Source organism: Varanus komodoensis, unplaced genomic scaffold (genome assembly GCF_004798865.1).
Source record: "Varanus komodoensis strain SLA01 unplaced genomic scaffold, ASM479886v1 scaffold30, whole genome shotgun sequence".
In the NCBI taxonomy this organism is placed as follows: Eukaryota; Metazoa; Chordata; class Lepidosauria; order Squamata; family Varanidae; genus Varanus; species Varanus komodoensis.
The window spans coordinates 1,568,758-1,591,883 of record NW_025335762.1 but is presented as its reverse complement, the minus strand read 5'-3'; the positions used below and the strand labels follow the sequence as shown (position 1 = coordinate 1,591,883).

Sequence of the window (23,126 nt, the reverse complement as noted above, 5' to 3'; positions counted from 1 at the left end):
CTCCATGTTGCTTATCCTTAAAGACAGGTGGAGTTCATGGGTTTTTGTGTTCCATAACAGGCCACTGCTTTGAGCATCTTGGGGATGGAGGAAACCTGGGAAGGCTGGATGCAGCTGCAGCAGCCCTGGTGAGTTGCGGCCGGGCCTCTGCTTGAACAGCCGGCATCGGAGATCGCCGCTTGGCAGTCCTCCTCTTGCTGCCTGGAGCCAGAGAGAGCACACCGACCCCATCTTGCCTGACAGCCCCTCCGGAGCTGCCATCCCTTCCTGAAGCCGCTCTGGGGTGAGGTATACGCCAGATCCTCAGAAGACTTGGATGCTGCTCCGTGTCCTGACTGACCTGCTCAGGCCTTCGTTTCTTTTCTTAAAATGCGCCCCTCGGGGCTGCCACTGAGGGTCACCTGAAGGTGGCTTTTGTGGCTTTTGTGCACCATAATGTTGAGCGAGGCTGCCACATACCTGCACTGGTGACAAAGGCGGGATTGTCGGGGAAATTCAGATAAATCCTGGCAGAAAAGGGTTGCTTATATGTGCCCTTGTGCTATAAAATGCCTGCACCCCTCTCTCAGAAAGCACCCCAATTCCAAGCCGGGTGACGGTTTGGCATTTGCTGCTGGTTTAAGAAGTGGGACCTGATGGCTTCCCCCAGAAGCTGCCAGGGCTCTTGTTTTGCCGATGAGCGAGAGCTGGTCAGGCCGCCAGGTTGGCAGCATTGCAATCGCCCTCGTTTGCGTGCCAAGGCCACCATAATCCCTGTGCCTCGGTGCTCGTTGCGTTGATCTCCTGCAATCAGCTGCCGTTGCACTGAGCCCCCTCTGTGGACCCCTCGCCTTCTTCTGACTGAGCACCTTATTTCGTCATCAACGGCCAGCTGCTGGGCCCGTGCGACTCAGAATCTATAAGCACTCTGCGTGTGTTCTAAAAGCTTGCAGTGGGCGGTGAAGACCGCTACCCGGTAGCATGCTGTTGTAAGCAACCTCAGGGGCCCTGGGTGAGCTCACCAGTAAAAACGCCGGGGTTCAAGGCGATTCAGCCTTCCGTGCGGGTCCTGGCAATCCATTCTCACCATTAGGAAAGAGGCTCAGACTATGCCAAGGGTGCCCCTGCTCTGTTTGTGATCCAGGGAGGTGCCAAGGCTCCTTTTCTCGTCTTCTGCTGTTCTGAGCGTGCTTTGCGTCCGGATGCGGCACTTCCTGTTGAATTGCAACTCGTGCGTTTCAGCCCCATCAAGCCCTCCTTGAACTCTCTGTGTAGATTTGGGCTGCCCAGCTGAGCTCATCTTTCTGGCTTTATAGGAGCCATCCATGGGGGTGGGTGGGTGGAAGAGATGGAGGCCAGCGTCATGGACCACTGCTCCGAAGCTCAAAATAAAAGCTGCAATGGATGAGGACCCTGGCAGGCTTCCCCAGTCATGTGACCTCCTCCCCTCTTCTGCACATGTCTTTTTAACAAGTCTATCATCGGAGAGCCTCCCGGGTTGGTTTCTCCATCCCCCCGTCTCCGTTTTCCGTTTTGCCGTTGGTATTTCACTTTTCCGGACCCCCATCCCTCCTGAACTGTTTTCCCCTTCTGCGTGTGACCTGCTGACAGGCTTATCAGCAACCTTCACTCATGTTTACTCGGCTGCAGTGGCCATTGGTCAGCGGGGATCCTACACCCAGGCCAAAGGTTCGATCCCGTAGGTATCAAACCTGCAGCGTCAGCACATACCAGCTGCGATGCACAGGCTGTCCCTGTGGTCAGGCCGGGCCAGGATGAGGGGCTGAGCCACCCGCAAGCAGCAGGTCCCGTGGTTCTACAGCGGGCCCCGTGGCTGGCCACGTTTGGACAAAGATGGAAACGAATGAGCGCGCCAAAGAGGGGCTACTGCTCACCCTGCGCCGATTTCATATTTCTGAAGATTACGGCTTCCTTCTTCCGAATCCACTGGTAGGAATGGCCATTCCAGCCGGTTGCGGCTTGCTGGGGTGGTGGGGAGGAGACCAGGTTGGTCCTTTGGCGTGAACGTTCACGAGGGGCTGGGAAAGAGAGCAAAAAAGAGGAGGGAATCTGGCATCTTATGGGGAAATGGTAGAAGAGGAATTCAGGTCTGTGGACACGGTTTCTGTGTGGCTCCAGGTGTTCAGGCACGGGCTGCAGTACATGGAGGTGTGAGGACCTCCTATGGGTATTGTCTAGGCCATCTTCCCCAGCCTAGTCCCTTGCAACTTGGTTGGACTACAGCTCCCAGCAACCCCATGCTGGCTGGGGGATGATGGAGTTGTAATCAAACTCATGCAGACAGCACACGGTGGGGGAAGGTTGCTGTGGTCGTGGGAACAGAGCAGTTTGGTCTGGCTGCCCCCAGGAAAGCTTGAAGCAGGACCTGGAGAGGACGGTCCTCTCCTCTCATTGCTTCCTCACGACTGGGACTCAGAGATGTGCTTCTCCTGAAAGCTGGAGGTTCTGTGGCTCTCAGGGCTATTAGTCACGGATTAGACCTGCAGGGATGTGTCTCGCCCCGTCGCAAATCCAGCTAAGAAAGTCACCCTCACAGGATCTTGAAGGTAAGGCTCTTGAGCCTCAGCGTGGAAGAAGAAGAGCTGCAGTCCAGGAGCGTGCCATCCTCTTTCCAGCAGGTGCAGGGGCCGAAGCCCACCTGCATCCCCGCCCAGCCTTCTGGACTTTCCAGATGAACAGCCTGTCTTACTCTTACTGCACTGTGTCCATCTGCTCTTTTCCTGCTGTGAGGCATCCAAAGTGGCGGACAGAGCTCCATTTATCCTCACAACGACCACCCGGTGAGGTTGGTTGGGCTGAGAGTCTGTGAGATCGTATTTGGGACTGCATTATAGATAGTCCAATCAGATTAAGATCCACTTTCCTGGTCTGGGAGTTCTGTAATCAAATCATAAGTCTCACCTCCCAAGTGCTCTCCTATAAACTGATTAATTTAATCTGGGCTGTGATCTATTGAGAGGGAGCTCTTGAACAGCGGCCTGAGGCGAAGCACCTTTCCACCCGGCTCACTATTTGGCAGTGGTCTTGAAGGGCTAAGGAAGCAGCATTCCACCAAATCAGCTCCTTTTAAATCGGAGGTGGCAGGGATAAAATTGGGGACTGTACGCATATGGTTACAGCTGGCACATGTCTTCTGCATTTATGCACACATTTGCTTGTTAATATTTATTCTATCAGGATTTCTGTGCAGTGCACAATCAATTATATGGGAAAATAATGGCACAGGAAGTAAGGCAATTCCCAGTATAAATGTTTAGGAAGAGAGAAAACAGGCCTGAAATGCAATTCAGGCTGATTTAGAAGGAAGGAAAATTAGCCTCCCTGCAATGAAAGACTACTTTCAATTAGGAGTATTATACTGAGGGCTCTTATTGATATCAAAGAGGTAAACACCTCTTAAAACCTGGATGAGTGGAGAGGTTGCCTGGAAAATACCACATGCCAGGGGAAACACGAAGACTCCTCTCCCCTGCAACACCACCAGCAAATGGAAGGAAAAGGAACAGCCAACCCTCTTCAGAAACATCTTTGCAGCTTTGGGATTGTCTCGGGCAAAGAGGTTATATAATAAGTGATTTGATTCACATCAGTTGTCAGTAGATAATTAAAATGGCACAGCTCTCTTTCCCCAAAGGCCCTCGGTGGATCAAACTTCATTAAGCCCTAAAACAGCTGAGAAACTGTTACATGATTGAAAAATTGCTCCTATTTCTGTCAGATTTTTTAAAAGAACCCTAAAAGAAAAAAAAAAAAAGGTAGAAATGAAAGAGAAACATGTTCTTCCTGTTTTCAGACTTTCTGAGCCTCGGGTGGGAAATAAAAACGGCACCCACGGGTCTTGCTGATTAATGCAAGGCACAATCCGTTGGGATGTTCTGCTGAAAATAAGGCGTGTGCAGAAGTTTGGCAGTGGGAGGAGCCGCCATATTTATTTCGCAGCCCAGAGAAGCTAACAGGGCTGAGTCAGTGGGTCCCCTCTGTGGGGTTGATCCACGGTGCTCCAGGGGACGAGTTCAGCACCACGGACAGGTCCCACGAAGCTCAGGCGCCCCGTTGTCCTTGTGAAGGAGTTCTCAGCCTTCCCCACAGGCCCAAGGCCTCACCCTGACTCTTGAGACTGATCCACAGTCTGACAAAGCAAGTCACCTTTGGAACTGTAGGGATGGAAGAGAAGGAAGAGGAGTATTTGAATGACTGATCTGCCCAACAGTGAAAAGATCAGCAACCATAAAGAAGCATGAAAATATGTCACCTTGTGAAGGCCACACGGTGTGGATTTTCATATTTATTGCCTATTTATTGCCTTTATATCCCACCTTTTTTCCTTCTCAGGCAGCTCACAGAATTCTCCTTTTCATCTTATCCTCACAACAACAACCCCGTGTGGTCGCACTGAAAGTCGGGGACGGTCCCAGAGCCACCCAGTTGGCTCCATGGCTGAGCGGGGACTAGAACCCGACTGCCTGGGTCGCAGTCCAGCTTTCTGAACCACAAGCCCACATAGGCTCTCCATGGGCACCTGGCACCCTGGAGAGATGGCCGCAGAGGCAGAGCTGTTCTTGGCACTAAACATGGGCGTTTGTCAGGTGGGCGGGTGAAAGCCGCTCCATTTCCTCTACTGGTTTAATCGACCACGGGCTTGACAGGGCAGCGCTTTAACAGATCCTTCTTCACCAAGGTCTGGACTAGCCACATGCAGGGCACTTCGGAATGGCTCCGAGGGCCGCATGTAGCCCTAGGTTTCCCGCACAGCTGTGGTGCTGGATGAACGTGGGGAAAATAGCAGGGAGAGGGGGCGGCATTTCGCTCCCCATTGCTGCACACATTTGCATGGACAGTCCACCCCCCCCCACACACTTTGCATATAAATGGGGCAGGTGTGTGGTCACGGCCCTTGCTCATGTTTTCTGCCTTCATGCCTCGAGGCTGCATGTTATATCGGATGTGATATTGGACCTCGGCCCAAGCCTCGCCACCGGCTGCATAGGCCATAATGAGGGCTTCCCCACAGCATAGCCCACCTCCCTGGATCACTGTGGAGCTCAAAGGTCCAAAGCATTTTAATTCAGGGGGGCAGGAAGGCATGCGCCAAATGTGCTGAAGGGACGCGTGAACCGCACCTGGACCTTCGGCAGCCCGCCAGCCCTGGACTGTGCCCTGCCGGCTGTTCGAGAACACCCCCCTCCGCTCTGTTCGTGGCAAAAGCTGGGTGTGTGTGCGGGGGTGTCTTTGGCATGGAAGATCCTAAGGTGTGCAGGCTTCTTTTGGACCTCTTTGCCTACATCCTGATCTATAGGGACCTTGCTCAGTGAGAATTGCTTCTTCTCTGCTGCTGCTTCTTCTCCACAGCAGGAGCTCCCTCCTTTCTATAGACCATGGATGGAGATTGCCAACAACCTGCCTTCCCTGATCGAGAGCCATCAGCTTCGTGCACAGGTGGACAAGGTACCAAATTCTCACCATGTCTGATTTTAGGAAGGCGATGGGGGAAAGGCAGAGGTGATAGCAGAAACGATCCACACCCCTTGTGCCCCTCCGCCAGGCGAAGCGGGGGGAGCGATGCCGCCTTTGCAAAGGAAGCAGCCGGGGTGTGTCTCTCGACTCAGGCCTTCGTGTTGCCCTTTCTCCCATGCTTTTGGTGGCATCTCCAGTGCTTGCTTTTAGATCACAGAATGAACCTCTGTGTGTGCCTTGGGTTAATTATGGGGAGGATCCTCCGGTCTGGGCACCGAATCTGGCCCTCTTGGGTGCCACCCCGGCCTTCCGGGTTCCCCAGTTGGTCGTGCTCCCTCTCTGCTCAAACACCTTTCCTCCAACCACTGCTAATTGGGCAGTTGCCTGGCACTTGTGACTCTGGGGTCTCAAGATGCCACTCCCAAGGTTTCAGTCCCGGCAAGTACAAACCATAATCTAAAATATGCTAGATTTTATGAACTATATAAATTTAGTCCTTATCTTTATCCTGTGGATGGAAAAGCAGCATGGAAGAGCGGCCCTCTTGCACCCTGTGCCAGTCTATGAAACGGGATCGGTTGGGTGGAACAGCGTGCTGTATCCTAGGCAGCCTGAGCACTTATTTGCGAGCCGGAAAGGAAGCAACCGTTGTAATCTGCCGCGGTCGCGGACTGCCTTTGGAAGCATGCTTGGGGCTTCTTACATTATCCATCAGGGACACAGACCCTTGCCAATTCCTGCTGCGTCCCCTGCAGTGCCACGCGGGCTCCACTAGAGGTCACCAGCGCCACAGCAGAGAAGCCACCTGCAGGTCCCATTCCTGTGTGTGCCTGGTCTGCTTTATTTAAATTCCGGCGTGTCGCTATTTAAAACTGCTGCATCAGGCTCTGTAAGATCAAGGGCCTTGGACAAATCTATGAATTAACTCCCCCTCCCTCCGTGTTTGCTTCATCTCAAGGGGTTCTCAAGGAGGCACATGTAAAATACACCTTATTAACATCCAAAGAAAGACTTTTCCAGAGGGGTTCCGGGACTAGAAGGCGGCATTGAGCAGCTCTCCGAGACCCTCCAAGGCCGCCTGTGTGACCTCGCAGCGCAGCCTGCGTGGTGCTGGGGGCGGGCGGGGGCAGGGGAGTGGGGGGATCCGACTGGAAGAGGCCCTAACAGTGCCCCCAGCCTTGGAGAGGAACCCCGACGACCAGCGGGTTCCAATCGGAGGCTTTTCCCAGTGCAAGTCTAATAGGTAGAGCTCCACAGACAGTGATCTTGCCTGTTCTGCGGCCTGCCAAGCCGAGTGGAAAGGGCAATGGGGCACTTGCAGCCCTGCACTTCTCAGTTTTGCTATGTAGAGCCAGGTGGCAGCACAGAGCGAGCGAACCCGTCCCACTCACTCCATTGCCTGGGAACAAGGGCAGGAGAAGCCGGGGCTGGGACCTCGCCGATCGGTGCCGCTTCCTCCCTCTCCCTGGCCAGTAGAAGCCTCACCTTGTTTGCCCTCTCCAGCCTTAGCCAGGGATGCTGTTGGAACCTGGGGAGGAGGTCAGCCACCCTGGGGTTTTCCAGGAAGGCTGGGAGAGATGGGTGGATGGATGGATGGATGGAGGGAGGGAGGGAGGGAGGGAGGGCCTCTAGCTGGATGTCTCCTCCAAGCTCCTGGTTGTGCCTACAAGCCCTGGGAGAGGCAGTCCTCCACCCCGATGCTCTCCCTGAGATGCTCTGCCAGGATCTATGGGACGGCTTCATCACAAGGGGATGCTAAGCAGGAGGATGGCATCAAAGCGAAGTTCTTTGGCTGAGCCTTCACAACAAGGAAGGCACTCCATGGGAGAAGGGCTGGAAGAAACAGTCGTAACGACATTGTTGTCTCTGTCTAATGCCTTCCTGGCTGAACAGATGCCTCTGCTGAGCAGCCGGTACCTCAAGGGCCACCGGGAGGTCTCTTTGGCTCGCTTGATTCTCAGCTTCATCACGATGGGCTACGTCTGGCAAGAAGGAGAGACAGGCATCGCCAAGGTACAACCCACACCTGGCCTGGGCGGACTCAGGAGTTTGGTCTTTGGGGCCTGATAATGACCAATGTACCTGTCGCAGATTGGTGCTTAGCTCTCTCGTGGCTTCTGCAGTTCTGGGCTGGTCAAAGGAACTCAGAAAACATCAACACGCAGTCATCCGTGCATTTTGTGAGGAAAAGCCTTCTGACAAATAGGTGCATCCGTGCCAATTTCTGTGCAGATCTTTCCCCTCCCCCCTCTTTTAAGAAGATGAATGAGGAAATGAGGTGGACTTAGCGGTAAACACATGGAAATTGATGGAAGTGTCCCCTCTTCAACATTCATATCCAGCCTTGGTGACCAAGTTATTCCTGGAGGGCACTGTACATCTTCTCGTTAGGGAGGAAGTGATGGGAAAGCGCCTGCCAGCCAAGCTCCCCAGCAACCATCCGGGAGGGTGAGCGACTGCCCAGGGTGCCCACGAGAGCAAAGGACCCCAGGTCCTGCGCGGTGTGGGCACAGGCCCCAGTCCTGCAGGTGGTGAGCGTCCTCTGGCCCTGAGTTTATGGCCATGGCAAGGGCCATGCACCCAGCCCACAGATTCTGGATACATCGATCCAGGTCATCTGTATGGGCGCTGATTATGTCCAGGTTGGGTTTGCATGGGTTCCTCACTGGATGCAGATCTGGGGGTCTGGAATGTCCACACAACTGGGTGGGAGGGATCCATGGCCAGAATAACGCCTGGGATGCCTTCCTTGGGGGGCCGGGTTGGGAGGCAGAGGCAGGGCGGTGGCACAGGCAGGGCGGTGCCGGAAGCGCATCAGGCAAGGCCGCGATCTCGGCCTGCAGCCTGCCCTGAACGTGGCCAGGGCACTCAGGCTGGTCCAGCTGGAACCAGTGGGTTGCCACGGGGCGCAGTCACTCCGGAGGGGGCAATGTCTGCCCCTGTGCCCGCCTGCCCCTTCAGGTCTGGGCAGATGCCCTTCTCCAGGAGCCCTCCCTGAAGGAGAGCAGGAGGGTGGCTGCCCGGAGAACGGCCTTCTCTGCGGTGGCACCCCGATAATGCAACACGCTCCCCAGAGAGGTCCACCTGGCACCGTCACTTTATTCTTTTCGGTGCCAGGTTAAGCCTTTTTAATTTTCCCAATATTTTAAGGTCTGACTGTTATTTTAATATGGGTTTTATTGTTGATTGGTTAAGAATTTGATTAGGATGCTGTGTTTTATTTTATATTTGTCTTACTGTTCAACCATCCTGAGATTACAGTAAGGGGCAGTCTAAAAAAAGTTTTAAATAAATAAATAAATAAAGTGAAGCCTTATCCTGAGGGATCAAGGCCTTGGTGGACCCTAATGGACTGCCCCATTCAAGCCACCATTTTCAGCGGCAAAATGGAGGTAACCATGTAGCTTGTTTTATAAAGAGTGTGCCTCAAGGCCCTTTGCCATGGTATACGGAGTGCCAGGGTCCCTGTGTGAATTCCACACATGTGGCCACATGCGCCGGAGGGCAGCTCTAAGAGAAAGACACGGTACGAACCTTGAAACGCAGCCGTTCCTCTCCCCACTCGACGCAACCCGGCGGCATCCCCATGACAGCGAATGAAGGACTGCCTGCTCGGAGAACTTGACCCAGCTGCGGGCCTCGTGTCTTTCAGGTCTTGCCGCGGAACCTCGCCATCCCATACGGAGAGATCTCCCGGGTGCTCGGGCTGCCCCCGATCCTGGTTCATGCGGATTTGATTTTAGTCAACTGGAAGAAAAGGAATCCTTGTGGGTAAATACAAGCAGAACGAGGTTTGTGCTCAGCGCACGGAAATCAGAGCGAAGCTGAGCTGTCTCGTGCTCGGGACACCGTTTAGGCCTCCTAAATTTGCTGAGTGTGAGCTTCTGAATGCACTTATCTTTACTGCACGGTGTGTTTTCTCTGGATGGCTCTTTTCAGCTGTTTAGATCAAGTGCTGGGGAAGAGGCGGGGGGCAGGATGGGGCACTGGTGGGAGCAGGCCAAAGGCCTCGGTTCCAGCATCTCCTTCTCCCCATCCTGACACCCCCTTGTCACCGTTTCAGAGGCCCAGCTGCGACTTGGGTGCAGTTGGGTGCAGGTGAGGGCTTGACCGCCTGTGTCCCAGGACCAAGGTCACAGGGTCTTGGAGCTGGGACCCCCAAAAATCCTATGGCCCTCGGACAATGCTGGGAGGCCGTGGGGGTGGGCCCTTACAACATTAGCCTGTCTAAACGAGGATCTTCTATGGCCCCGCAGGGACTATAAGCTGGATCTCTCGAGTCGCCTTTAAAGCCAACTGATTTTGTGGTGGTCCCCACACCTTATGGCTGCACGTTCCACAGGGTAACTACGTGCTTCTGGTTCCTCTTGTGTGTGTGTCGAACCTGGCCCATTCAGGCCCACTGCATCACCCCAGGTCCTGATAATCTAAGGGGCGGAAAACAAACCTCTGTCCACTTTCTCTCCCAGTGCAGGATCTTATGACCCTCCAACACATCCCTTCTTCCTCATCTTTGGCCAGATGAAGAAGATAAACTTTGTACTCTCTTGCCATTCGGGAGTCAAACCAATTCAGGCTTGTAGTGTAGATGTGACAGCAAAATAAGAAGTCTCTTCTTGGGGAGGAAGGAAAGATGGGAAGGGACTTTCAGCAGCCACTGCAAGAAAGACGAGGCACCTGGGGAGATCCTGGCGTTAAAGGAAAATTACCGCAGCAGCTTGCGGAGTAGACTTTGCCCTTCAACTGACTTGCTCTCCTTGTTTTGTTTCTGCTCCTGTTTGCTGCTCATGCACCGATTTCACAAAGAGCTCTGGAAATTGAGTAAGTATCTGAGAAGCCCTGTTTGTCTTCGCAGTTCAAAGTTTACCTGGATAGCTGAGGTCACCTTTTAAGTTGCTTGAGTCAAGCAGTTTCAGTTTTTATGATGGTGCTTTTTAAAGGTGGTTTTCTGTGGCTTTCCTTTTTGATTATGCTCTCCTGGGATGGTAATCGAGGATTCTGTCAACGGGGCTGTCCATTTGCTTCTACTTGGTTCCTCTTGGGAGCAAACATGGTGAGGCTAATGAGCGATGGCATCTGTAGCGTGTTGTCCAAATGCCGGATCCTGGTCTGGGGTTGCTCTCACAAGTGAGAACCAGGATGCATGCTTTGTTCTGGGTTTGTTCTACTTTCATTCTTCCCAATAACAAATGCTCTTTGGACAGATGGCAAAAGCCAGAGGAATATAGTTTATGAACCCTGGCTTGTCTGCGAGCAAGATGCCAACATCCTGGGTTCACGTGAGGTTCTCATCAGCAAGGCAGCTATCTTGGGTTTGCTGTTCGGTTACTCAAGCTAGCAAGAGAAACGGCTTCTTTGTGCTCAGCCGGGATTCATGCTTGTCTCTGATGTCAGCAGGACCCCCGTTTGATGGGTCCTTTTAAAAATATATATTTTAATCCCATCCTTTTCCTACCAAGATCAGGGGACCCCGCACAGTTCTCTCTGCTAGTACCAGATGTAGCGGCTTGGCCACCGGCCTTCATGCATGGCTGTGATCATGTCGACCCCAAATGGCAAACTCTACACTGGACACCAGGTCTTTTCTGGGCTCGGCTGAAGCAATTTCAAGGTTTCAGGCTGCGCTACCTGCCAGACAAAGTCGCTCCGAACGAACCTGCTCTGTTCATGAGATCAGGCGTCTTTTGAAGGTGCTCCCATTGTGGGGAGCTGCTTGTCCAGAATATGGGGATGGGTTTTCTCCTGTTGGCCCCAAACTCTGGGGCAGCCTCCCCAAGAAGTTGTGTCACTCCGCTTTCTCCCGGTGTTCAGGAAGCGGGTCAAAGCTTCTCTCTTTAACCAAGCTCTTTGAGTGTCTTGTTGGGACTCCTTGATGGTGGTTTTCATTTCCTGAAATGTTTGGATTCTGTTTCAGTGGGCGTCAGAAAAGCAACATAGAAAAACTAACGAGAAGATTCTCTCCCGCCTCTCTGCCTGTATCTTGTAAATTAAGAGAGCCTGGGAGGTGGCAAAAGCCAGTCCTTGGGTACCTGTGCCGTCTTTTCAAGGCAGGTCTCTCCTGGTCTAGCCAAGCATGTTTGGCACAATACCGCAAGGGGGTCTCTCCCTCCCCAGCTCTGAAACCAAAATGTCACCAGAGTGAAAGGGTTCCGAAATCCCTAAAGAGCAGAATATCTAACTGAAGGACCTCCTCCTGCACGTCCCTGCTCAGGCCACGGGGTCTTCAGGTGCCCCTGGTGTGGAAATCCAGGCAGGGGGCAAAAAGAACAGAGCCCTTGTCGGCTGCGGGGCCTTCTTCAGCGTGTCTCCTCCCCAGGGAGTTCGCCTGGCACCTCTGTCCAGTGCAAAGACAGCTCTTGTCTCCCAGGCATTTTGGAGGTGCTCTTCTAAAATGTGATGGCTTTTCCTCTTGGTCATTGTGCACTTCTTGGCTGTTTTCCATTGTGTATACTTTATTTTTTAAATGGTTTTGAATCTGTCCAGAGGGTTCCTTTCTAATTGAGATTAAAAATAGGATCTGCGTCAGTCCGTGATGTGGTGCGAGGCAATGACACACCAACAGTTGGCTGTGAATGTCTTCCCAGGAATCTGGAACCCATTGTCTGCCTTCCTGGGGGATCCAGCACCAGAGGGTTCATCCTGGTCACTTTCCTGGTGGAGAAAGCCGCCGTCCCAGGGATCAAGGTAACGTCTGCCCCCGATCGTAGGGTATCCTTTGTATTGGATGCCGTGGAGGGGATTTACACAGACTTGCACCAGCATTTGGGCAGGAGAAATGCAAATTTCCCCATGCTGCAGACCTCCCTCTCTCCATCCATGTGGGCTCCTCCCCCTTTTGGGCTGGTGAGCATATTTGGAACGTTGAGAAAGTGTCATGAGCACTCTCACAAGATGGCGCCATGGGCAGTATGGCGATTCCCTCAACTCCTAGACGTCAAGCTGGTGAGGCTAAAAGTCACTTGCCCAGGAACTAGTCCAAGGCAGAGCAGGGCTGGAGCCACATCCTCGTGTAACAGCAAACAAAATGACATATTCACAGGAGGGGTAACAGTGGAGCTGGTGTAATTAAGCAATGTTGTGAATAAGAATTTAGTACTGTATATCAATTGCAGATGACATATAGGATGATGTGTGTTTCATTTGTCTAAAAATGTATTAGGACTGAACTTCACACACACACACACACACACACACACACACACACACACACACACACTTAAGCAATTTACCTGTGCAAATAATGACCCATTTTCCTTACCGTACCCCAGTGAGACTATCACTACTTTGCATTTATATTCTGCCCTTTGTTCTCCTGCAAGGAGCCCAAGGCAGCTCTTCTTTTCAGTCTTATCCTCGCAACAACAACCCAGCGAGGTAGGCTAGGCTGCGAGTCTGTGAGTGGAAGCTTCACGGTTGCAGGACCAGAGCTCACACCTGCCAGGTCCCTGCCTGACACGCCAGCCGTCACGCTCAAGTGCCTCTCCAGCAGAGTTTTCACAACAGGAACAAATATCTGCAGGATTAAAAGATGTGCACTTTCCATACATAAAAACCACAATTAGAACAAAACAATAAAACGAGGATAAATGATAGCATAAAAAATAAATAGAGCAGAACATGCAATTCAACCAATCATACAAAGATGAATTAAACTAAACATATGTATGCAACATTAAATCAGCAATCAGTTTTGCATTAGAAATAGTAACCATGCCATTTATTTTCCAGTAACAGTTACTTTAATTCATTCATTAAGTACAGTCCTGTCATAATGAGGAGAGCAAAGTATTTGGCTGTTTGCTCTGTGGCCTTCAGACATCGTCTCAGAGACATTATGGGTTATGAATGACCATGAACTTCTTGAATCAGACTTTCAGGGGAAATTAAAGATCAGATTTCTAGAGAATATGCCGTAAGGGTTTTGGTTACTGGCAGCAAACATTTTGCTGGCAAAAGCCTGGCTAACAACGCGGATGTACTGCCAATGGGTGGTAGATTTTTCAGTGCAAAAATAAGATACGGATTATCGTGTGATGAATATGGTTATGGATTTTTCCTGGATAGAAGAATGAATTCCTTACCACCTTCTTTGCTGAAGGATTAATTCTGGGGTGAGGCACAAACCAAATTTGGGATATCTTGAATAGGTCAGAAAGCTCATGTATGGAAATGTAAGGATTGCTTATGGAAATGTATAAAAAGAAATAATGATGATCATACTCAGCCACAGACTCCCAGCATGCAATTCTCTGGCTGTGTTTAGACAACATGACAAGCCTGTTGTGTTGTCTGAACCCCGTCATAGTATTTCACCAGGGTAAGTTTGGTCTTTAGAAACCATGCTAAGAAACCATGGTTTGTTCTATGGTTTCTCTGTACCACCATGTATTGTGGCAATGTCTGAACCCAGGCTCATGTTTTCCATAGTCATGGTACGCACCTACCACAGAACCCGTGGGAAAGAGTGGCAACTGCCAGAGCCTCTCTGGCCATCTAGCCTCTGTGTACCTAACGGTAAAAGACTGTGAACCACGGGAACCAGGCCGAATGACGTCTTCTGTGGTATGAACTCAGCTGCTCTCTTGCCTCCACCCTTAGGCCATGGTGCAAGCCGTTAACGCCATCCATCAACTTGATAACGGGAGCATGGAGGAAGCATTACACGAACTGGCAAACTCACTCAGAGACATGACCAGAGCTCTGAAGAAAATGCACGGTAAGCCTGCGACGTCCCACTTGGACGCGGGACGTGGTGCGTGGGAGCTCTTAGAGCAACAGGGGGAGAGAAGGCCGAAGTTTGCAGAACAGAGGAAACTGGAGCGCTGGACTGACGGGCAAACTGCAATGACGGAGAAACACAGAAAAGCCTGATACTCTGTAATTGGGTGCCGTTGTCCATTTCTGAGGAACGTCCTTTTTAAAAGGAGGTTACTAGTCCATAGAGCCAAGAGAGGGTTTGAAAATGCCCATGAGTTGTAATCGGACAGCCATCTGAGAGGAATGCTTGAGCTGGGCCGGGAGTCCTGCACCTGATGGCCCTCTGGCCCCTCCCACTCTGCTCCTCCGTGCTCTGTGCCTGGTTGGAGAAGCCCTGGTGCCGTTTCGGAAGCCAGAGTGCAGCTGAACATCCTTTGCATTACCCCACTCCTACGAGGAGCTCTGGGAAATGTCGTGAGCATCATGCCAATGGGTGGCCTTAATCCACTCTAATAAATAAATCAACCCCCTTTCTAGTATTTGCCAGAACACTTTGCAGCAGGAGAGGCAGGGCGCAGGTGACTCCCGTGTTTCCGGCCCCCTTCTGCACCCCGACAGCATTCTGAGCTGTCCTGGAGCTGTCCTAGTGCTGAACGCCACCTGCACCATCGCGCTTCCATCGTGGAGCACCTTGGACGGCTCCCACAACACCCAGAATGGAAGCCGGGGTGGACCAGGGCCCCCATGAACAGTAGCTTTCAGTTGATCCTCGCATGGGTACTTGGTTGCACCAATATGTCCGGGGGTGCTGGAAGTGGCACAGGCGTCAGCTCCTTACACGCTTCCAAGTTGCGCAGCCCATTCAAGTGGGGCTGGAACACGCAGCGGGCAGGCCAAGGGGAAGAGAAACAGGAGGCTAAATGGGCTGGAGGAATCACCTGCAACCCGGAACTGTGGAGCCCAGGGAACCCGAAGGGGTGCATTGTTTGGAAAGAAGCAGCCGACAGTTTGGCTGCAGGCCTAGAGGCATTATTGTGAAAAAGCAACTTGGCTTCCTTGTCAACTTGATTTCGACTAGAATTATATCCTGCCCATCGGCCACACTGGTCCAGCTTTATGGGAATTGGATTCGAAAATATCTGGAGGACATGAAATTGTCTATCCTCCAGTTTAATATTTCAAAGAGATGATTCACAGTGTGGGAAATCAAAAATTGATCGGCTGATTAATAGACTGGAGCTATTAATCTGTTTTTTTATACCCCAGATTATGTGGATCCTTCTGTATTTTATGGTGTGACACGAACCTTTTTTTCTGGGTAAGTACAGGGTCTGCTCCTTTTGCCAGGAACAAGTTTGATGAGAAGGAGCCGAGGCAGATGTGGTTAACCCCTTTCAGCTGCAGTGCCAAAATCTCTTTCAGGGATGCACTTGGGCTCTAGTTTAACAGTAGGTGGATTAAAGGGCACCGGTGTGTGTGACATGCCATCAAGCCACCTTTGATTTATTGATGTATATGTGTATGTTATTTGTTTATACAGGTATTTATAGGCTACCTATAACTGCCGAGGCCTTCCTAGGCAGCTATGGCGACCCTATGATCGAGGGCCCTCCCAGCTGTCCTGCCCGCGACGGCCCCGCTCAGCTCGTCCAAGCTCAAGGCCGTGGCTTCTTTGGTGGATTCCATCCATCCCATATTTGGCCTTCCCCTTTGCCTTCTGCCTTCCCTAGAGAAGACTTCTCTGCTTCCCTGGAGAGGACCTCCCCCCGCAGGACTGTCTTCTCCAGGGGGTCTGGCCTTCGTATGATGTGCCGAAGTAGGGCAGCCTCATCTGTCTGGCTTTTGCTTCTAGGGAAACCTCGGGCTTGCTTTTCTCTAGGACCCTCTTTCCGTTGGTCCACTGGGAGTTTTCAAAGCTCTCCTCCAGCCACAGGACTGGGCCCAAAATGCAGAAATACAAGCACATTTTAGCTTGAAATTCATCCCGTGGCCTCCTTCTGTGGGCTGCAGGCCCCACGGCCCAACCCTCATGCACCACCGATTGCTGAGCAGAGGATAATTTTAGTTTCAGATGGCAGGTCAAGCAAGCAAGCCGTGTCCTTCCTTCGCACTTCTACAAAACCTGTCTTTTTCCTTGGGAATCTTGCTTATTGAAGCTGGTATGCACCTTTGCTGGCCCAGATGTCAGAGCAAGTCTTTCCAGCCAGGAAATAGATCATGGCCCGTAGGCAAGAGCAGTGGGGGAAGAGGTGACGGTTTTCCTGTCCGCTCCTCACGTCCTCTTGTGTTCCAAAGAATGTGACGGAAAGTAGAAGCACTTCCTCCCTTTCCTGGGGCCAGATCAAGCTCTTTCTTTGCTTTCCAGTTGATCGGACTCCCTCATTAAGCCCTCATTAAATCTTGGATGCTTTAAAGCAGCAACGGGGGTGTGGTGTGCGGGGAGACGATGCCCAGAAGGGGCTGGAGCCTGGCTCCTATGCAGGGACCTGCACTTTGGAGACTGCGGGCTCCCTGAACGGCTGCAATGGGAGCTCGGTTTCCAGGCCTCTGATTTTAATTGTAAGTGGAAGTAGGTTATGTGATATCCTTTAGGACTAAGGAGTGATGCGGCCTGGCCCGGAAAAGAAAGGAGAATAAAGGAGAATTAGAGCAGGGGAGGCGGAGAGAGAGAGAGACGGGGGGAGAAGCGTCACAGAGCCGTTTTAGATTGGACTCTGGCAGGCCCCTTGCGCCTTGGAGAATTGCCGGCAGATCCTGCAGGGCTGAGTGTATATGACCTGTTATTTAAAATTTCCCATGGTGCTCAGGAAGACCCATTCGGGGGCATTCTGGGAAATTAAAATGGCACCCCCCAGCACGGTGTGCTGCCATTTTCCTCTCCCTCACTGCCACCTTTTCCGTGAGGACCCCAAGGCAGTTTGCATAGCTCTGTTTTATCCTCACAACCACCCCCCTGTGAGGTAGGCAGAGCTGAGAGTGCACACCTGGCTCAGAGTGAGCCTTATGGCCCAATAGGGACTAGAACCTTACCTATGCAGCACTTTTTACAATTACTTTCCTCAGGGAATCTGCACAGCGGCCCAGGCATCCCTGTGCATTTGCCATTGAATCTTTCTCCACTGCAACACGGCACATATTTAAGGGGGCAGCTTAAATATGAGAGATTCCTTGGCCCTTTTAGGAACTCTGGGGATGGGGAAGGGCTTTCCTACCTGAGGAGCTGCTGGTGAGTGGAGAGGTTTTGGGGACCGGTGGCCCACTGCCCCATGTGATGCTCTTGGAAGGGCCCAGGAAGCCCCTTTTCCTCAGCCGCTCTGGCATTCACAATGAAATTTATTGTAAGCCATTTGTAGGGGACGAGATAGAAAAGCTTTCAAACAAACAAACAAACAAACAAACAAACGCACAGTTGCCCAGAGGGGTGCTGAGAACGAGGGTTTGTTACTCCTCCACCTTTTCCCTTCCCCGCGTACAAAAGAAGGAGGTGGGGAAGCCCTGAACTGCGCCCACCATCCGGGCCTGCCCTCCCAGGGTCTCTAGTACGGTCTCTGCCGAGCCGACACACCGCACTGCGCCATCCTCGACCTTTTGGCCTCGATCCACGGCCCCGGACGAGCCTTCGCACGGTCAGCGGAGGGCACGGCCCTGCCTTCCTCCAAGGCGCCTCGCCTTGAGCAGAGCGGTGGTCAAGAGGGCCCCGCACGGCAGAGCGCCCCGCCGCACAGCGCCCGCGCCGCTTGGCACAAATGCGGCGCCGGCGGCCGCTCGCTCTGCGTGTGCGACCGTTTTCACCAAACAGCAGCCTAAAAATAGACCTGCTGGTCTCCGGCAGTCTCGCCAACACCTGGCGGGGGGGGGGGCAGGGGGCAAGGAGGCTCAGGAGCGCGCTCACGGCCGGGCTCCTCCGCCGCGCGGGCCTCGATTCTGGAGGAAGCGCGGCTCCCGCAATGCGTCCCCGGCAGGGGACGCGGAGGCTGTAGAGGCAGCCGGCTGCTCCCGCCCGGCATCCCGGGCTGCTCCGTTTTGGCCGCTGCCGGAGAACCTGCTGAAGGTGAAGCGCTGCTGCTCGGAGGCTCGCCTCGCTCACTGGGGGCAGGCGGCGCCGTGTGCTCTTGCGCCTTCGGTGGTGCCAAACACGCGCCTGGAAAGCTGGCGCATGGCGGCGGGGAGGGACCGCCACACTACTGGGCTCGTGCATGTGCTCTGGCTGCCTGTCACTCGGAGAGCTCTAAACCCGACTTCTGTTCCTGGCGGGGGCCTCATGCAAAGGCCGTTTTGGATGGACCCAGGGCCAGATGAGAATGAGGGGTTACCCCCTTTCTCTGCGACACCCCCTTTCTCCTGCCCTCTCCTGCCCATCCAGCAGGCTGCTGGGAGAGGTACAGAACACACGAACCAGGAGTCTGAACTCCTGGGGGCTTTCAGAGGGCTTTTGCCATTCGGCTCGGGGCTTTGTAAGGTCCTGGGTTCACAGGTTGGCCCCCCGCCCACCCCAGGAGAAGAAGAACGGGCTAGGACTGTCTAAAGTAAAACTTGACAATTTAGGCAAGAGCCAGCCAGCCCTTACTGCTTCCCCATCGGCTTTTGCAAAAGATGCTTGATTTCATGTTTTTCAGAAAGCAGTCAGTCAGAAAACCCGGCTTTAGCAGCTTGCCCAAACTTCCCTGCAAACCTGCTACCCAAAGCTGAGGCGGGGTGTGCACACACAGGCTCCGGGTTCAAGTACGCACCACATACACTCAGAGACACCCAGGGCATGTGTGCCTAGACACGGACCTTATGGCCAAAGTCCAGGGCCCGCAGCCCCAAGAGGGCCCAGCAAGCTCCGCCGGGGCGGTGGGTGGCGGCGGCCAGAAGCTGCCCGTGATTCCTGTGGACCAACTGCAACTTTGCTGTAAACAGATTTAAATGGCAAAACTGCACATGCTCAGAGGATTTTTTGAAATCGGCCTGGCACGCAATCTTGGTGCTACTCGCACTGTTCTCACCCATCAGGGATGGAGAAGTGCTTGTGAAGCGCAGCACAGAGGCAGGAGCAAGGCGCCCCAGCACTGGGTGAAGCCTGGGGTCCTTCGTGAGGCCACGGAGGGGCCCAGAACGAGCTCCCCATTCTGCTGCTGGTGCGGCTTTGTGCTCTGGAACAGCAGACGTTCCTTCAGAGCGTCCGCTGCCCCACGGGAGCCTGCAGTGCCCCGGTAATCTCTCCCTGCCTCTCCTTTCTTCCAGCTGGAAGGACAACCCGTCCCTGCCGGAAGGGCTGATCTACGAGGGGTTCTGCGATCAGCCCCTGGCGTACTCCGGGGGGAGCGCAGCTCAAAGCACCACGCTGCATGCCTTTGACGAGCTCCTTGGCGTCCAGCACTGCAGGGAAAGCGGTGAGCTTGTGTAGTCGCGTGAATGCCCCGCCTTCCACCCTCCTGCGAGGAATCCAGGTGGCCCCCCCTTGCAGGACCCCCCTGTTCTCCATTACATCCTCGCAGCACAACAACCCTGTGAGGCAGGCCAGGCTGAGAATCAGTGCCTGGCGATCAGTCTCCAGGCGAGTTTCACAGCTGAGAAGTAGGGCTCGCTGGTTGTGGTCAGGTAGCTGTTAACCTGTGGTTAACCTGGCTTGCCTTTGTGGCTCGGAGAGGTAGGCCCACCTGGCGTCCAGCAGCCTGAGCTCCGTGGGGGCACAGAGGAGGGCAACCCAAGTGATCCAGGGCACGGAGCAGCCTTCCTGCGAGGAGCAGCTGCAGCCACTTGCTGTGTAGCTTAGAGAAAGGGCGAGGAAGGGGAGGGATGAGGGAGGTGCGCGAAATGAGGCGTGGTGTGAAGGAACGGAGAGGGAGGCACCTGCGACTCCCATAGTCCTAGAGCCCAGTGGGGTGATCCCATGAAGGCGACGGGTGGGCAGGTAAAGGAAGCCCTTCTTTACTGCCACGGGAAGTGGCGATGGTGGCCCCAAGAGGGGACTGGGCTGACTCACGGAGAGCAGGCGGGCCGTGGCTCCCGGCCTTTCTGACTGGGAGCTACCGTATCCCTGTTTTTGGAGGCGTTTTCAGCTGCATAGCCCAGTTGCCACGGAGCTTGGGCAGGCGGAGGCCTTGGTGGTTCCCTTGGGCAGCAGCCTGCCACTGGGTGAGTGGACTGGGGGGACCACTGGTTGGATCCAGCAGTGCTTGTCATGTGCTTTATGCGCCGCCTGGTTGGAGCTGCACTTGCCCGGGGCTTCCAAGCCTTTGGACTGCTGGAGATGCCCAGCTGAGCCCCTCAGAGGTCCACCTTCAGTGGGCGGCTCTGAGGAGCAGGAGGCTAAGGGTGGGGCAGAGCAAGCAGGCCTGGTCGTGGAAGCTTCCAGACGGAGAGGCACTCGTGAAGGCGCCTGGGAGGCAGCTCTGACCCAGCAGGAGATGGGCGGGAGATGAAGGAGAGGTCAAGGATTCCAGTGGGAAGGAACAGCCGGAGAGGGGAGGCCCTTGCCGGGGGCGGGGGGGGGGCCCCACTTGAGTTCATGGGGAAGCGCAGAGGGGGCACAGGGAGGCATGGGAAGCAGGGAGAAGACTGAGGTGCGGCCTGGAGTGGCGCGTCCCCTCAGGGGCCGCTCGAGGCGCTGCTGGCCTTGCCCGCCCGTGGCGCCGGCACCGGCCTTCTGCCCCCGCGTCCCATGCAGTGACCCTTCTGTGTGTCTGTGCAGCCGCGTTTTTGCACAGCATGAGGGACTACATGCCGCGGCCCCACCGGGCTTTCATCGAGGAGCTCCGGCGAGCGCCCCCGCTCCGGCGTCACGTGTCCCGCTCGGGCAGCGAGCGGCTCCGTTTGGCGTACAACAAGTGCGTGGCTGCGCTCTCCGACTTGAGAACCTACCACATCGCCATGGTCACCAAGTACGTCATCATCGCTGGCCGCAACGCCAAGGACAAGCCCGCCCTTTCGTCCATCAACCCCTTATCTTGCCTGGAGGGGAGAGGGACCGGGGGGTCAGGCCTGCTCAGCTTCTTGAAAAGTGTCCGAGACGCCACCGAGGAAGCCACGCTCCCCTCCTAGAAGCTCGCTCTTCTTCTCAGCTGCACGAAGCGCATCCTCGCATGGCCAAAACAAGCCGCCATCTTTAGCAGACCCACGTGGCAAGGGGGGTGACCGGGCGGGGCAGCAGGAGGTGCGGTGGGCTACCGCTGAAGACCGTTGCCATTCCCCCTCCATGTTACATGTCTAAAGCTACAACCTTGAGGGCTAGAACCATACTCAGGTCTTCTTATGGCCAAGCAACTAAGAGATGTGATATGGGAAGGCTTGGCTTTGGAGCGGAGAATCGCTGGCTTTTCAAAGGTCCAAGGCCATAGTAGACAAATCTTCATCAATTGTGCCTGTTCTAATTTTCCTCTGTATATGCAAGCTTAGAAATAATTAGCCTGTACTTGAGTTGCATGGAAGGCAAAACCAGTGAATCAGTTTCTCATGAAAATATCTCAAGTACATTAAATTCACAAATCACGTTCTACCCACCATCCCAAACCAGGAGCTGCTTCTCAGTTACAAGCCACTGCGATGGCCCCCACTGCGTTACAAGCCCCCTTCTCCGCCCTCCCAGTTCTTCTTGCTTCCCATGATAAGGAAGTCTCTTTCCCCCGCAGCCACAAATGTTGATGCTTGAACGAAAACCTTCCCTGGGCACTAGGGAAAAGATCTGGGGCTCAGGGAGGGGTCTGCAGCTTGGCTCCGGCCAAGCAACACCCCACCCTCAACACTGGTTTGCGCTACGTGGAGCTGATCGGCCTTCCCTGATTCCTCGCATGTCCACATGCACTTACTCGGAGGTAAACGCATTGCTGTGTGCGGCGCATTTGAGGCAACATGTAGCTTAGCTGCCTCCGCTGTGGCTTTCCTTCTTTCTCTGGGGCCGGCGAGTTCTTTCCTCCCACCTGCTTGGTAAAAACTCTGGGAGAAGAGCTGTAACTTAGTGACATGGAAGCACCTTCTTTGCTGAGCTGCTTTCTAGGTTCAGTGCCTGGCAAATCTAGGCTGGGTTGGGAGAGGATTCCTGCTGGAAACCTTGGAGCTGGATGGATAAATAGGCAAATGTCATAACGTGATTGTCTGGCCATATAAAGCCCTAAATGGCTTAGGATCTGGCTACCCAAAGGGCCATCTGCTCCCACATACAGACCCACCCATTGAGATGGGGGCAGGAGGTCCTTCTCGAAGAGCCATCTCAGAAGGAGGTACAAGGGATGGTGAATGGAAGGGCCTTCTCAGTGGCTGGCCCCTCGATTGTGGAATAGGCTCCCCAGAGAAATTCTCCGGGCACCATTCCAGCACCAGGTGAAGACATTTTTCTTCTCTGAGTATTTTAATTGATTTGAGAACTAATGATGTTACTTTCTTGTCCTGCTTACTTGATATAATGATAATGTTTAGTGTTAAAATTAGTGTGATTTTATTATAATTGGTTTTATTGTTGTTTTTAGCATTCATTATTATCGATCTTATCATAAACTGCCTAGACAATCCATTGTGACCAGGGGGCAGTGTATAAATTTAAAAATAACTAACTAAACATAGAAATAAAACAAAGAACAGGGCAGGGCCAAATATAAACAAATAAAAGGCAATCAACAAAATGGTACAGGAAAAAAGTGTTGGACTTTAATAACACAGTAGTGTATTTTGTAGGAAAACTTCTTTGAGGACACAAGAGTGCCATTTATTATTTTTTTTAGGGACATGACCTTATTAGAAACCATTTTATTGTTTATTAAAGTTCTGCCTATACCTTTTCCATTCCATTTTGAGACTTGCCTCTGTTTCTTTTTCCCCTTTTTAGCTTTCCCAGCATGGTCTGAGAGAGCACCCTGGAGTTAGCTGGGTCCTGGGGTTGTGTACCTGGCGCTACCGATGTGGTACCAGAAAATAATTTGCTCTCTTTCCAAAAGTAACCGTTGCTCTTGAAGCAGCCTGGTCACTGAACAATCTGTTTAAGGGAACATTCTTGCCCA

General features: G+C 53.3%; 1 protein-coding gene across 2 annotated transcripts; it reads left to right on the top strand.

The window, feature by feature from the left end:
* Nucleotides 1–1,707: 1,707 nt before the first annotated feature.
* LOC123027126 (indoleamine 2,3-dioxygenase 2-like) lies at nucleotides 1,708–22,907 on the top strand. Of its 2 annotated transcripts, none has more exons than XM_044437584.1 (10): nucleotides 1,708–1,929; nucleotides 5,353–5,445; nucleotides 7,348–7,467; nucleotides 9,107–9,225; nucleotides 10,261–10,275; nucleotides 12,039–12,138; nucleotides 14,053–14,170; nucleotides 15,418–15,469; nucleotides 19,378–19,526; nucleotides 20,828–22,907. In XM_044437584.1, exons 1-10 carry the CDS (start codon nucleotides 1,834–1,836, stop codon nucleotides 21,175–21,177), a joined length of 1,212 nt encoding a protein of 403 aa, XP_044293519.1. In that variant the 5' UTR covers nucleotides 1,708–1,833; the 3' UTR covers nucleotides 21,178–22,907. The 2 variants fall into 2 exon arrangements, with proteins under 2 accessions (XP_044293519.1, XP_044293518.1); XM_044437583.1 differs by having other exon boundaries at nucleotides 5,350–5,445.
* Nucleotides 22,908–23,126: the final 219 nt, after the last annotated feature.